At 42.6% G+C, this 15,523-nt stretch overlaps 1 protein-coding gene across 9 annotated transcripts in view; it reads right to left on the bottom strand.

The window, feature by feature from the left end:
* The window catches only part of myo5aa (myosin VAa), a 92,423-nt gene that overhangs the window by 58,109 nt on the left and 18,791 nt on the right, over positions 1–15,523 (bottom strand). For all 9 annotated transcript variants that reach the window (XM_080456839.1, XM_080456840.1, XM_080456842.1 and 6 more), the window contains exons 2-5: positions 6,820–6,930; positions 5,241–5,412; positions 3,924–4,068; positions 2,886–3,042 (exon numbers count right to left, since the gene is read on the bottom strand). In XM_080456839.1, coding sequence (XP_080312965.1) covers positions 2,886–3,042; positions 3,924–4,068; positions 5,241–5,412; positions 6,820–6,930 — 585 coding nt within the window. The remainder of the gene's footprint in view (positions 1–2,885; positions 3,043–3,923; positions 4,069–5,240; positions 5,413–6,819; positions 6,931–15,523) is intronic.

Here is a 15,523-nt window from a genome sequence, read left to right as displayed (position 1 = left end):
TCGGGTGCAAACCTCATAGTATGTCCCGAGCAGTTACTTTTCAGGATCAAAATTCAAAAATAGCAAAAGTAGTGGATCTAACAAGCTCAAAACGTATGGCTTCGCTACATGCGTCACATTTTGGGTGAAAAAAAAACACAAAAGTTAGAATAGGGAGATAAGAGGTTTCTGCCCGACAGCAACGCTATACATTGATAGACAGTGCACGACGCAACCAATCAGAGATTCTTTGGTGTGGTTTAATTACTTAATTTTAGTTACGGTTGGGAAATGATAGTTCTGTGGCTAGGCCTGTCACAGCTACTGTATTACATAATCGCCTGATTGCATTTATTTTTGCATAATAGTATATAATAATTTCCATTCATCTGCACACATTCATCTGTTGCAAGATGTTCATACATTTTCAAACATTCTTAAAAAATTGCGGCTAATGTATTAGCGCGGCACGAAGGTGACGCGCTGTGAGCTTGTAAATCTGCTATTTTTTTAATAGCCAACATGTAAATAGATTGTGATGCTATATTAACTACTTTTGCTGGGGACCCCCCCCCCCCCCCAAGAACCCCTGGGGGTCCCCGGCCGGACTCCACTTTGAGAACCAGAAGTAATACAGAGCGTCCTCAGTGTGGGTCCTGGGATGACACTGGGTGTGTGTTTTCTTGGCTGGGGGTCTATCTAAGGCTTTCCTGTTGGCCTCTGGGGGAATTAAGTCCTGCTAGGTCTGCACACTCCATAGCTGCAGTAAGCATCCTTACATCCACACACACAAGGAAAAGATCGATAGTAGCGCTTGCTGAATCAGTGGGTGGAGTGCGCGCCACACCCACACACACACACACACACACACACACACCTCCTTGTGAGCCCGGTTGGCAGGGAGTGTATAAGAGTGCTGAGTTAAGACCAAACACACTGTCAGTGTTTCACTGCAGACAAGGAGGCTTTCTCCAGCCAGATATTCCAATCTACACACACACACACACACACACACACACACACACACACACACACACACACGGCTGTTAAAACAGCTGATGCAACCTAAAGCACATGCCAAAAAAACATGTCGGGAGAAACAGATTCGACATCCTCATCACTGCAGAGGAAGAAAGCCTTCCATTCATCATCCTGCCAGCTTGCTTGTCTCTGATTGGTGGAAGCGGCTGGGTTAAGAGTGATGTCATCAGAGAGGGGGAGGGGAGGTGCTGTAGGGTAGTGGCATATGGGCACCAGGGAGATCTATGACCCCCCCTTCTCCCCCCCTCTGTTATGACACACACACACACACACACACACACACACACACACACACACAGTTTTCACAACAGAGTGACGCCAGAGGGAGAGAGACACAAAGAAGAGAGTGAGGAGATGGAGGAGAGGCAAGCAGAAGTGAAGAAAAGAAAGATGGGGGAAGAGAGGAGAAGGGGGGGGGGGGGTACTACAAGATGAGAGGAAGAGGATAAAAGAAGAGGGAAAGACAGGAGAGGGGGAAGAAATGACCGCAGGAGAGGGGAAGAAAGGCTAAGATAAGACAAGGTTAGAGAGGAGAGGCTCATTTTCAAAGCTAAACAATTTCTCCAATGAGATGAAAGAGTTTTTCTTAAAGGCAGACTAGGTAACGTTGAGCCTAAATTAAAAAACGATGTTTATATTGACATTCATCCTTTGTAGGGACTGAAAAGTCTGTGGGGGGAGAGGGGGGGGGGGGGCTCGGCCAGAGCTCTTAATTGATACCTTTGAACTTCAAAGGGGTCGTACACTGAGTTGATTGATTGGGCCTTTTATTGGGCCATAAAAGTGTCAAACTCATTAGTGCTCTCTCGAATCAATGAATGCATCAAAGACAGCAATCACTTTGATACCTGTCAGAGAGGGGAGGGGGGGAGGGGGGGAGTGTGTGTACACACACCGATCTGAAAAGCTACCTAGTCTGCCTTTAAAATGCTGAACTCAACTTGCCAATCAACAGGGTTTCGTCTCAGCATCCAGATGGAAGGTTGTATAGCACCTGGGGCTTTATGCTGCTCTGATTTTACCCTAATTCTAGTGGTTCTCAAACCTTGATTATGTCAAGTTCAAGGACCCCCCAAATGTGTATGTATTTGGCAGCAGACAATACTAAAGGACACTTATCTAGTCCTTAGTATGCAGACTCTGCCTCCCCTGTGTTTCACTGTTTATTATGATTCAGTCAATTTTTATCTCGCACATAAAAAAAGAATGATATAAAAAAATAGAGTAGCTATAAAATGTCGTAAAATGTAGGTTTAGGCCGAGATCTTATCGTTTTGAGAGCATAAAATGTGATGTAGTGACAGATCGTTTAGTGTACACGTACAGCATTGGTTCTCAAAGTGGGGTCCTTGGAGGGGTTCCAGCAAAAGTAGTTAATATAGCATTACAGTCATTTTAACCACTTTATCCATTTATATTTTGGATATTCAAAAATAGCAAAGCTTTTTTAACATCTAAAACAGAATCTTGGACAATTTTGAATAATTTCGATTTAGACACAAATCTCCTTTTCTGGGGGACCCTGCCACAAAATATTTTCAGATGGGGGGTCCACAGGTTTATAGAGCACAAAGTGCATGAAGAGATATTTTTATTCTTTATTCATTTGTAGTAATTTGATTATTTTAAAATCATAGCCATTACAAACTGAGAGAATACAGAATAACGGACCCCATCTGTTATGACTTGTTATGATACGCTTAAAAACTAATTGTGCAAAAGCACTTCCTGGGGCTGTGGCAGGAGAGAGATGATAAATTCCCAGGAGAGTGTTGTTGCCAAATAAAAGAAGGATGTTTTCCACTCCCACATTCCCAAAACATATTCCCTACTTGAAATGTTTAGTTTTCTTCTTTTTTTTTTACCTCCATGATGGGGTTGGATGCCAGGACCTTCTCCTCCACGTTGGCCTCGCTGGCAGCGCCGCTGACCGTGGCAAAGTACCTCATGGCGTACTTGGCAGAGACGGTCTTCCCCGCGCCAGACTCCCCGCTCACTATGATGGACTGGTTCCTTTCATCCCTGACGGAGAACAAAGACGTGGAACAGAAGAATGAGGGAAAAGAAGTGCGGGAACCGTGTGGATGCTAATACATATATTTACTTTAGATAATTAATTATACACAACAATCTTATCTCCATATTTTAACTTACTGTGTTCTTTTGTAAATTAACGCCCTACTTGATCACACAAAAGCATCAAAATAGCAGATCCACAAGCTCGAAGCGCAGGGCGAAGCGCAGCGTTTTGAGCTTGTAGATCTATTTCAGCACCTGGCGACCTGTCCACTGACTTTTCTTATAATGGAGAGAGTCGTGTCCAAAAACAATGAGATAAACGGAGAAAATCATAATCCCTAAAAGTAGTACCTGAGCGTCGACACGGTGTGTGTGCGTGTGTGCGTGTGTGCGTGCGTGCGTGCGTGCGTGCGTGCGTGCGTGCGTGTGCATGTACAGTATGACATGCACTCTCAGGTGGGGGTAGAGTTCTCAAATTCTGCCCGAACCCAACCCTACCCAACCCGACGTTTACGGGCTGGGCCGAAAATGTATGCTAATTAGTCGGGCTGAGCCTCAGTTTGTTGGGGGTTTTCGGGCCTAACATTATGGTAATTGTTCGGGCCGGCCAATTTTCAGGCCTGTTGAGAACTCTAGGTGGGGGGCAGCACATACAGACCTCCTGCAGATAATGTTTGTGCAAGGTGTGTGTTTGTGCAAGGTGTGTGTGTGTGTGTGTGTGTGTGTGTGTGTGTGTGTGTGTGTGTTGGACAGACCCAGCGAGAGACCGCCAAGCTATTTCTGTCTCAGCTCTGACCTACAAACCCTGGGAAGAAAGGGGGGGGGGGGGTAAGCAACAAGGAGCCAACACACTCCTCAGGTAACACACACACACACACACACACCTGGCCATCTGCTTGTATGCCTCCTCTCCCACAGCGAAGATATGTGGATCCATGTCGCCCATGTTCTGTCCACTGTAGGCGTTAATGATGTCTGTACCGTAGATCCCGATAGTCTCATAGGGATTGATGGCAACCAGCACGATCCCTGCAACGCAACACACAGACACACACACACACACACACACACGCACACACACGGAGGGTATGAGCTTCAACAATCATACAGGTACAAGCAGCGAAATGTTGGTGGGACGTCTTCTACAAAGTCCAACAATACAATATTATAATACAATACAAAACTCCAACAATACAATATAACAAGATAATAATAATCATAATTACTATTATTATAATGACATGCTCAGATCTGGTATTTTTTGCTATTTGTTGAAGATTTCAGAAGATTTCTGAACATCTTTTAAATTGTTTTAAACCCTAGCCCTATATTATTATATTATTATTTTATTTTTTTTACAATTTCACACACCCAAAATAGGGATGCAGGAGTAAAGTGCTTCCACAGAACGGTGACCTTGTGAGAGGTTACTGTCCTCGTCACACAGGCACAGATCTTTTAATTTGAAATAAGGCTTCTCGGCCGAGGCGAGTGATAAAGTTACACCATTGCTCATATATAATATAATTGAAGAGCCCTGTGGGCATAACTGCAAACTGTGGAGCCGCTGTTGTTCATGCATTAGCATTTTCAAAGAATAACGGCCAGTGAGGAAAACACTCTGCCGGCCGACCAATGGGTTGACCCTGTTGAAGACTCAGGGGTCTTCAACAGGGGGTCCGGGACCCCTAGGGGGTTCTCAGAGTTACAGGGGGGCCGCCAAATCTTATTTTGTTTGATTGAACCCTAGCATCCCTATTCTGAGGGGAACATTAGCCGAAAATAGCAGATTAGCAGAAAAGCTCACAACGCCTCGTAGCGCGAGGCGTTGTGAGCTTGTAGATCAGCTATTTTCGGCAAAGAGGTTTGGTGTAGAGGGGAAAAAAAGGAGCAAACCAAGTACAGAGCCAAAGGTCAAGCGTACTAACTATTGAGGCTTTAACTGGTTAAATGTCTGAAATAAACGAAGAACATTAATTTACACAACACTGATAATAGTAAATGAAGCTATCTAAGTAAAAAATGTTGTGGGGGGTCCCTGCTTCATCTCTCTCTCAGCTAAGGGGTCCTTGCGCTAAAAAACTTTTAAGACCCCTGGTGCAACTTCACCGGTCAGTGTGTGTGTGCGTGTGCGTGTGCGCGTGTGCGTGCGTGTGTGTGTGTGTGTGTGAGTGTGTGTGTGTGTGTGTGTGTCTGCCTACCGCAGTATGTGTAGATGAGCTTGGAGTCCATGAAGCGGACTTTGAGGTTGTGCAACACGGCAGGCTCGTGGAGGTAGCTGAGCGCTGTGAGGTCATTCTCGCCCACCAGGATGTCTGGGTTCCGCAGGTAAGGCAGGTTCTTTGTCTTGGGATCCAGCTTGTGTTCCAGGTTCTGATAATAAACACCCAAGAGAACATCAACTCAGCAAGGAGGATCGAACAGTTTCACACACGGCAACTTCAAATAAAGCGTTAAATTCTATGATTTAGTAACAATGGCATATGATTACTGACTAAATAGCTCTAAAAAATATAAATGTTTTTTAAAGTGGTGGGAGGTTTGTGGTGGTTTGGTATCTGACAACTTTTCAAGCAAATGACATTAATTTAAATGAAATGACAGATTTAAAGATAATGTGAAATCACTGATCAGGGCCCAACGTAAGCTGATGTGTTTGATTAATAGAGAATGTGGCCCTTCAAAAACAGCATTATTATTATGTTATATTTCGTCTCTGGTGGACACGTCATATATCTCTGTCGGGTGGAAACCTCATATGTCCAAAACCGTTTTCAGGATTCTAATAAAAAAATAGCAAAAGTAGCAGATCTACAAGCTCAAAACTCGAGCTTGTGGATCTGGTTCTTTTGATTATTTTGTGTGACGCTGTAGTATGATCAAGTAGGGCGTTAATTTACGAAAAAACACAAAAAGTTAGAATATGTAGATAAGAGGTTTCTGCCCGACAGCAACGATTTGAGATTGTGTGTTCATTGTCACTTCCCAACTGACCAGAGTTTGGATGATGTTTTAATGAGAATGTATGGAGGTAAAAGCCGACTTGCAGTTCTGGTGTGAAATTTTCACAATCCCAGGATACACAACGGAAAGAGATGTGAATGCACAATTAACACCTTATTTCATACAGTGATGCCTTCCAATCCATAGATGCACAGCCACTATAGGCTTGTAGCATCACCCGAAGCTATGTGTTAATGGCTTTGAATCTCATGGGACAGACTCTTTAACACATGTGATGATGGTAAATGTTAAGTAGGAACTGTATGGTGGTAGCTGGTAGCTGTTTGTATTCTAAGCAGAGGAATTTAATTAACGATATTTACGACTCCTCAAGGCATCTGGAAGGTCTTGTCTATTGAGAGAGCTAATGCTAACACCAATAAGCAGTAATGAGATGCAGTGTGTTGTGTTTGAGAGAGAGAGAGAGAGACACAGAGACAGAGACAAAGAGAGAGAGAGACAGAGACAGAGAGACAGAGACAAAGAGAGAGAGACAGAGAGAGAGAAAGTATACAAGAAAAGTGAGCAGGGGTGAAATTGATTGTTACGGAGCCAGACTGAGTTAAGCCTGATTTATATTTATTTATTTCTATATTGTACAATCGTAGCAGTGTAGCAGTCCTACAAGCTCACAATGCGTCGCATCCGCAACGCGCTGTGAGCTTGTTAAGTTGTAGGTCTGCTATTTTCGGCATGCGACACCAACAGAACATAAATCAGCTAGAGGAAAGAAAGTCCTCTCCTTCTGTTCCTTCCCTTCCTTCTCCTCCTCCTTACCGTTCCATCCTCCAATACCAGCTGCAGGGAGCTGTCGCCATTGTTGTAGTTCTTTGATAGCTCAGCCGACTTCCAGACTTCCTCTGCATCGGGAATCCACACCCGAGCAAACTGAGTGGAAAAATGGAGAGAAAGAGAGAGAGAGAACTTTACTATAAATTATCAGAGACAGAAAAAAGGAGACATAAAAACCCTGCTAGCCACCGATGTAAAACACTAGCTACAAGGAAATGGAATGTCTGGTCACTGTATGACAGGAAAGTTGGTTCAAGGGGGTTCAAATTCAAATCAATGTTCAAGAACACCTTGAACGCCCTTGAGGTTGAGACAGATCCCCTCAAACATGAAAAGTAATCCTGTACAATTATGAAATAATGGTCACGCATGCCACCATTTATTATGCACGCATAATTCATTTGACCCACTTTGCTACACCAATTGTTCGAATAAACCTTTTCCCAAAAAAACAGCACTGACAGAGAAATAAATCATTTTGCACATCACCAATCAGAGCCTTTATCTGTGTTCATGTTGTTCAGATGTTGGTTCAAACTACAAGAGGTTTAATGATCTCTCTTCCTTGTAGTTTTCTGTGGGTGAAACCATGTCCTTGAGCACCGCATTGAGGAACGTGGAGAACCCTGCACATACTGTACGGCAGTGGTTCCCAAACCTTTGACCCAAAAGATAAATTAGACCCGAGCCCCCGTTGTGAGCTTGCAGATCTGCTATTTTCACTACTTCTTAAACTTCTTAAAACATTTTTCATTTTATTTATGAAATACTTTTGAAAAACAAAAAAGGTGATATGGGTCAGCAACCCAAAGATGGGTCCCGACCCACTGTTTGGGAAACAGTGCTGTATGGTGAAAGCCTACTAAGTGTACATCAGTGGTCCAAAGAGACCTACTCTTGGAGAGCTTTTCCAGCTTCTCTAATGTGGCGGCTAACACCAAGATGACTGGAGAGGCCAAACCTTCAACCAAAACAACTTGCACTGCACCAGAAAAAACAAAGTAGGCATTGTTCACCCATCGAAGCAATACACGCTGGATCTGGATGACAATTCTAAAGACAGACTACTTAGTGAGGGAAAGATCTCCCCAGTATGTTGATAAACACCCAACCTGAGTGAATGCTGGCGCACGCGCAGGTCACCATGTCATGACCTGGCCTAGTAATACAATGACAAAAAGGAGGTACGACGCGCTTTTAAAGTGGAAAAAGTTATACAATACAATTATTTACAAAATAAATAACAATAAACTGAAATATACAACAGAGAATAATACGAGGTGTTCGTCAGTAAGAGCAGTAGGCTCCGTGTTCAGCGGCAATGTGTGGGTGTGTGACATAGATGTAATGTGGTGTAGAAATAGTTTAACCAAAAGGCAATGCCAAAGAAAACAAACAGGCTGGTGAGCTGAGGAAAGACCGGGAATGCATCCGTGTGTCATTTTTAGATTTCTTTGGCTATTCAAAAATAGCAGATATACAAGCTCGTAGCGCGGCACTATGAAAAATCGTGAAAATGTGTGCAAATATTTGAATGTGTATTTGACTCAAATCTTTGTTTCTGGGGGTCTCTATTACAAACTATTTTGAGATGGGGGTCCGTGGCCAAATACATAATAATTTTGGGAGTCCTTGACATGAAAAGGTTTGAGAACCACTGATATAGAAACATACGTTTTTCAAAAAGACTAGGATTTAGAAGACATTTGTAGAACCCCCAGAAGCAAAGATTTGAGTACAAAAAAAATGCTTTAATTATACATAATGTTTTAAAGCATTTTTTTTAACTCAAATCTTTGCTTCTTTTGAATATTTTTTAAATCTTTTGAATATATTATATTCAAAAGATTTGCACAAACTATCACGTTTTTTTTCCCAAAAATAGCAGATCTAGCTTGTAGATCTGCCATTTTTGAATAGCCAAAGAAATGTAAAAATTACACAGATTCTTTCCCGGTCTAAATGGGTTTAAGTGCATCATGGCCTGAGAGCACTGGCCAGTTTCCCCAAGTTCCACCTGAAGCCCAAGTCCCTGCCGACAGCCTGAAGGACAAACAGACAGACAGGGGAGTCCCCAGACAAACACACACAGGCCCTCATAGGACACAGGGCTTGTCAGTGGGTCAAAATATACTTTTAAGAAGTTGTGAAAATAGCAGAACTACAAGCTTGTAGATCGGCTATTTTCACTAGTTTGTGCAGCAGTTGATGTTTTATTAACTGGAAACTCTGGGAGTGGGAGTACCAGTGACAACCAGGAACAGACTGGGTGACGACCACGTAGAGTGTGGTGACATCTGGAGAGACAGAGGACGGCCGGAGAGACGGCGACCCGGGGTGGAGAGGGTTGGCAGCCCAAACCACTTCTTCCGTGAGGAAGAACCAAAAGCTACAGAATGCGGTAAAACCTGCAAGGAGGGTTTAATCCATCAAGGCAGAATGGGATTTTTGTGCCCAGCAGCAACGACGACGCAACGCACAGAAGAATGCTCACTTCTGGTCAAACAAAGGAGGAGTCAGGCCCGGAGGCAACCCACAGTGCCTAGAGCCTCCTAGTGTCGCCAACACCTGCTGCAACATCTCACCTAACCTGGCCTGGCATTGGCCGGACTGATAGCGTGGATTCACTCACACACATTCCAAGTGTGAGTGGATCCGCGTTGTCGGTCTGGCTAGTGCCAGGCTAACCCTAACCCCTAATTAGCACTGTCTCTAACCCTCAAGAGACAGTGGGGGCAGTAGCATGCCACTTGGACACAGGCCGGGGTCTGATCAGCCTCGGTCGGGTCGCCTGGAGGAGGGTGTCTGTAAGACCCGAAAGACCCAGTGACTTGAGGAAACAACAGCGATGATGTGTCCAAGTTTGTGCATCAGTTGATGTTTTATTAACTGGGACCCGGGGAGACATCAAATTTCTCTTTTGGGTCTCGAGCTAAAACGTTTGGGAACCACTGACTGGACTAAAGGGGATGTGACAACTACACTAAATTACTGTAGACTGTCAATGCATACAGAAAGGTTCGCTTAATAAGAGGTTTGAATAAATGAAGAATGTTTGCCAAGAAACATTGGGGCTGTTAATGGGACTTGAGTCTATTACAATGTATTCAGTCACTTTCTCTTGGCGTTTTCATCTCTAATTTTAAACAGTTCTCCCTGCATTGACACAGGCCTATAGTAATTAGCCTAAAGGTTAATTTTTTTCCAACATAATGACTTACATTACAAATTGCCCATTCATCGTCGCTATTATGAAGTATTTACGATGTGTTGCACAAAAGTTGCACCATGACAATTTCACAATGTAATTGCACGTGCGTGTGTGTGTGTGCGTGTGTGTGTGCGTGTGCGCGTGCGCGTGTGTGTGTGTGTGTGTGTGTGTGTGTGTGTGTAAAATGGATAACTTAAGTACAACTAATTTCATCATGTCTTAACAACGAGAATGGCAAGAAACCAGACTGGCCTGCGCTTGTTTTGGATGTTTGTCAATGTGCACCACAGCACTTTTGTACAGGAATAATTCAATACAGCTGTGTAGTCCAAATTCAACTCTGATATGACGTATATTGACCACAGAGTTCAGCTTTACTTCCAGTGGTCAGAATTTCTACGTCTTGAGAGTGTTCACTGTGTCCAGTATAGTTTTGTGATTGACAACTTAACCGTTTTCAACCTGGCGTGCCCATTGCCGAAATTTTTTAAAAGGAAAATAAAATGAATAATTTTTTTTTTTTTTTACATTTTGAAAGTATAAAATAGGGCCATTGTGGTCCATTGTACTCAATGCAGCATCAACATACAATACATAGAATACATTACATATCAGCAACAACACTAAAAGCAATAATGCAGAAAGATTCCGTGGAGCTCGCTGAGGGAGTGCGTTGTTTGACTCTCTGGGGGCAAGCTAGTAGGGGATAAGATGATCTAAATCCAATTATAATTTGAGGACAGTCATGTTTTTAGGTCAGTTTTTAATGTGGATGGGGATTCAAAACGTTTTTGGCTGTTGGTAGAGCATTCCCAATTTTGGTGGCAGTGCTGTTTAAAACAAACACCACTGCTTGGAGTATCTATTTAACAACGAATCCTTCCACATGAGTTCAACTTGACTGCCTCGACTCTGGATACGAAGTCGCCTTGTCAATACGCGGCTTCTTAGGGAACTCCAACTCTACTGGTAAAATTATTTGACCCCAGCTAATGTGACCAGTGGCAGTAGGACACACTGGGTTGTGTGTTTTCATAGTCCAGACTCCAGACTGTTGGGTCACTGATCATTAGGTAACTTTACAAAGACCAGATCATGAAGTGTGGATCGTGAATCACAAGAATGCAACTGTAATGAGCGTAACTATGAACTATAACTCATAACATGGTCTCTCTCTCTCGCTCTCGCTCTCTCTCTCTCTCTCATACACACACACTCATTCATATAAATACACATCTCTATGGAGCCCCTTGGGGCCACAGGCTATCAGCTGATGGCAACTATGTGGAAAAACAATGATGAAAACAGTCAGTCACATGGCTGAGTACTCTCGCTGCAAGCACATGCATGCATGCATGCATGCATTCGCGGATTTCGCGCATGCGCGCACACAAACACACACACACACACACACACACACACACACACACACACACACACACACAAGCTTTATGTTAACGGCATACAGTAATGGCAATAAGACCTAACAACCAGGGCTGCAACATTTAATCAAACTAATTGATTTAATCTATTATAAAATAAATAATCAATATTCGATCCCTATTTTGGGTATGTCATTACAGGTTAAAAAGTGAAAATAGCCGATCTACAAGACAATCGTTTTTCAGCCCTCCTTAAAACCTGCAGTTATGTTACAGAGTAGAGAGATGAGCTGGCCTTGCAGTTAGTCAGCGCCAGCAGGTTGCTGGTTTGGAGCCAGAAGTCAGCACGTTAGTCCGGGCTCAGGGCTAACTCACTGCTGTCACACAGGGCTGCAGCTTCATTCAAACACTTTCACCCTGGTGTCCCTATTGTGGGCATGTCATTATTGGTGAAAATGTTCCAAATTCCCTGTGATAATGAGATTCCAAAAATAGCATATCGTTGTTGTTGGGCAAACCTCATAGCTCCATATTTTCATATTTTTTTTTTTGTTTTGGACATACGAGGTTTCCACCCGACAGAGACGATATCAACAAGCTCACAACGTGTCGCATCGTGACGCATTATGAGCCTGTTAGATCTGCTATTTTCCAATAGCCTAAGTATAAGTGGTTAAGAGTACATTGCTCATGGTTTAAATAAGGAAAAGCTGGATTTAGGCTAATACCACTTTATTTTACCAGAGATTACATCAAAAACTCATTTAGGCCCCATGTACCTATTAGCCATATTTACCTGCTAATCCATATTACCCTTTTCATATGAAAGATTACATTTATTTTTAAGTTATAATTTAGTTGTGAAAAAATCTAATTTGTAAATCTAGTTAGTCACGTCCACCTGATTTAAGCAACCCGCCATGGCCGCCACAGACAAATTCCTTGCGAGTTCCAAACATAGTTTACTTCACCTTTAACACTCAGCTTTCATTTCAAACGGAGTACTGTGAATAGCCTGGCTCCGCTAATCTTAAACAAACATCCATGTTAGTCCGTCGTAATAAAGGTTAAATCAAGGTCACGTAAGGACAAGGATGTAAGTCAAGGATGGCAGTGTTCTTTGATAAGGTGGAGGACTTCACAACAACTCTCCCCAACTTCTTTATGTTGTAAATAGTAGGGCGATACCCTTTGGGAACACAACGCCTCTGTTATGCCGGACCCATTGTACCCATTGTCAGAGTACTTAGTGCAGTGCAGCACCATTTATCATAGTACTTGGTCCATCTACAGCAGTGGTTTTCAACCCTTTTCATATCAAGGTCCATTATTTATTCGGCACTAGAGCCACAGACCACTAATTTGATGAGAGTTATATTAAATAAATATTTTGTTATCGTTAGATATGATTTTGTACACAATTCCATGCTGACTTGATATTATATGAGAGATAACAGGCCAACTTTGATCAAAATAACAATTATTTAATTAAAGTAATGCAGCTGTTTAACAATAATTTATTTTCATTTGTAAAATGAAACCAAATGGACCCTGTAAGCGTCCATTTGGTTTCATTTTACACTCTCAAGAGTTAAAGATCTGTAAGGGCTCATTTGGTTATCAACTCCATTATTTAGCTGGGGACCACCTGGAACCCCCTCAAGGACCACTGGTGGTCCCCGGACCACTGGTTGAGAACCACTGATCTACAAGTATAACATCATATTGATGACATCAGGTATCTCCATATATGGGCATATCGGGCATAACACACACACACACACACACACACACACACACACACACACACACACACACACACACACACACACACACACACACACACACACACACACACACACACACACAGTGCAGTTGCCACCTGTCTCTCAACACCTTTAAATGTTTTTAAACACATGACAAAGTCTTGCCACTGAAAGCAGAGTCAGCCAGGCACACAGACTAGACATGTCAACACCAATAACATCATGATCTGCTAAACAACAGCTCAAATGAGACGCTCTCATTTGGTTCAGTGAGCAATAAAACAGGTACAGCTGCCTAGACTGGATGGAAGATGTATGAACAAGACTAGAGGCCGACGCATTGCTAGATTTTCACCCAAACTAGTGGCGGGCTTGTAGATCGGCTATTTTCACTACTTCTTAAACCTTTTTTTTTTAATGGAATTTCTTAGATTTAGAAAAATGTCAGAATTATATATATTTTTTTAATTGTAGGAAACAAAAAACAACAAAAAAGGAAATTAACTTGCGATCCATAAAAATGCGTCCGCGACACAAACATGGGACAAATCTTGAACACAACATAAGATACATGAACAAAAACACTGATAAACTGATAGTGCTGGCTAGTGCATCTGTTTTAGCCTGGTAAACCCCCCTCCCTCCGGAAATCTCATTTGCATTTGATTTCAGGAAGGGGTCTGGGATTGCGCAGGGAGTAAAGCTGCCCGAACACTGCGTGTTCGAACCAATCAGCGGCTGCTAGGGGCGGGATCATCCAATCACCTGCCTAGTAGCTTGAAAAAAAGAAAAACCGTCTGTCATCGATTCTGCGACCGGAGTCTCAGATGGGAAGTAGGATGTGAAACAAATGTGTGTCGCAAGCTTCTTCCATTTGACGGTGTCAGGTTAGGACTGTTTACCACCTCTTCAAAAGACTTTCTCATAAACCACTCTCCTATGCAGGGGGGGCTGCATGTTACACTGTGTGACGTAGGCCTACACCTCTGCGTAGGAGACTGCTCATAAACCACAGCCGTCTAGTGTTTGGCCATCGCCTTGGCAACTGCAAGCAATGCCAGTATGTTGCCTACTTTTAACTATAGGGGGTGCTTTAACAGGATTATGTGTCAATATAGCAAATGATTAACTGTTGAAAGTTAAGTTGTGCTGTCCCAATTGTAAATTAACCCTACAAATAACTGGTCTGCACAGATTAGCTTTTTTTTTAGCAGCATTTACAATTTTACTCTCAGTGAGTGCATTGAGACTTAAGGAACCCTAACCCAAAAACAAAAAGGTCAACTGCAGTCCCAAAAGGAGAGTCACAACGAGACACGTTAAGAGAGTGTATGTACATCTGTGACATATATCTGGCTTTAACATTACAGTGCTAGTTTTACTATACTGTAGGCTGCTTCTAGTTTTATCGCACCACCACCAACCTGGGCCTGCATGAGGCAGTGGCAGGAACACCAACAGGAGATGACACCTCCGTGTCATTGTACTGCTATATTCTTTGTCTTGAAAAAGTGGCTAATCACACACACACACACACACACACACACACACACACACACACACACACACACACACACACACACACACACACACACACACACACAGGGAGGAGAAACCAAAACTTTGATTACGTTAGTTTTTTATCAACAATAAAATAATATTTTAGATCGCTTTAGTGCATGTACTGCCCCGGATCTTTAAAATAAGAATATTCATAATATATTCATAATCATCATATTTTTATTTGCTTTTTAATAAAAATAAAAATAAATCCAGGGCTTACCAGACGAGATCCGGGGCTATAGCTCCGAACGCCCATATCTAAAATCGCCACTGCGAAGGGATTTTGAATGTATGAGCCTCGCTGAGGTCCAGATTGTTCCTTTGACTTTAATGTTGCAAATACCTACTGTAGCAGCGAACCAGACTCGAGCCTGATTTCCACTTTGTCGTATGGCGGTGTGTTGCGTGCCAAAAACTGTAGATACACACAATGTACTGAATGGCGATACGTTGTGAGCTTGTAGATTGGCTGTATTTGGTGTAGAGGGAAAATAGTATAGACCCCTGGGGGACCCCGGTCAAGTGGGTACTCCTCAATACTTAACTTTATCCAACATGACGCTTTGTGAGCTTGTAGATCGGCTATTAATTGTATTTCACCGTTTGTCTGTTTTCTGATGTTATTGTTTTTATGTTTTTATGTTTTGTGTGAGGACTGCGGATGAAAATTAGCATCTTTGCTAAATCCGGTGTATTTACGTTCATGTGACGTTCATTAATATGCTCTGTCCTTTCTAAATAAACAAATAAATAAATAAAGTATTTGC

The sequence above is a fragment of the Gymnoscopelus braueri genome, assembly GCF_963280865.1.
Source record: "Gymnoscopelus braueri genome assembly, chromosome: 1".
In the NCBI taxonomy this organism is placed as follows: Eukaryota; Metazoa; Chordata; class Actinopteri; order Myctophiformes; family Myctophidae; genus Gymnoscopelus; species Gymnoscopelus braueri.
The sequence above is the reverse complement of the archived record's forward strand: the minus strand, read 5'-3'. Positions and strand labels throughout refer to the sequence as shown.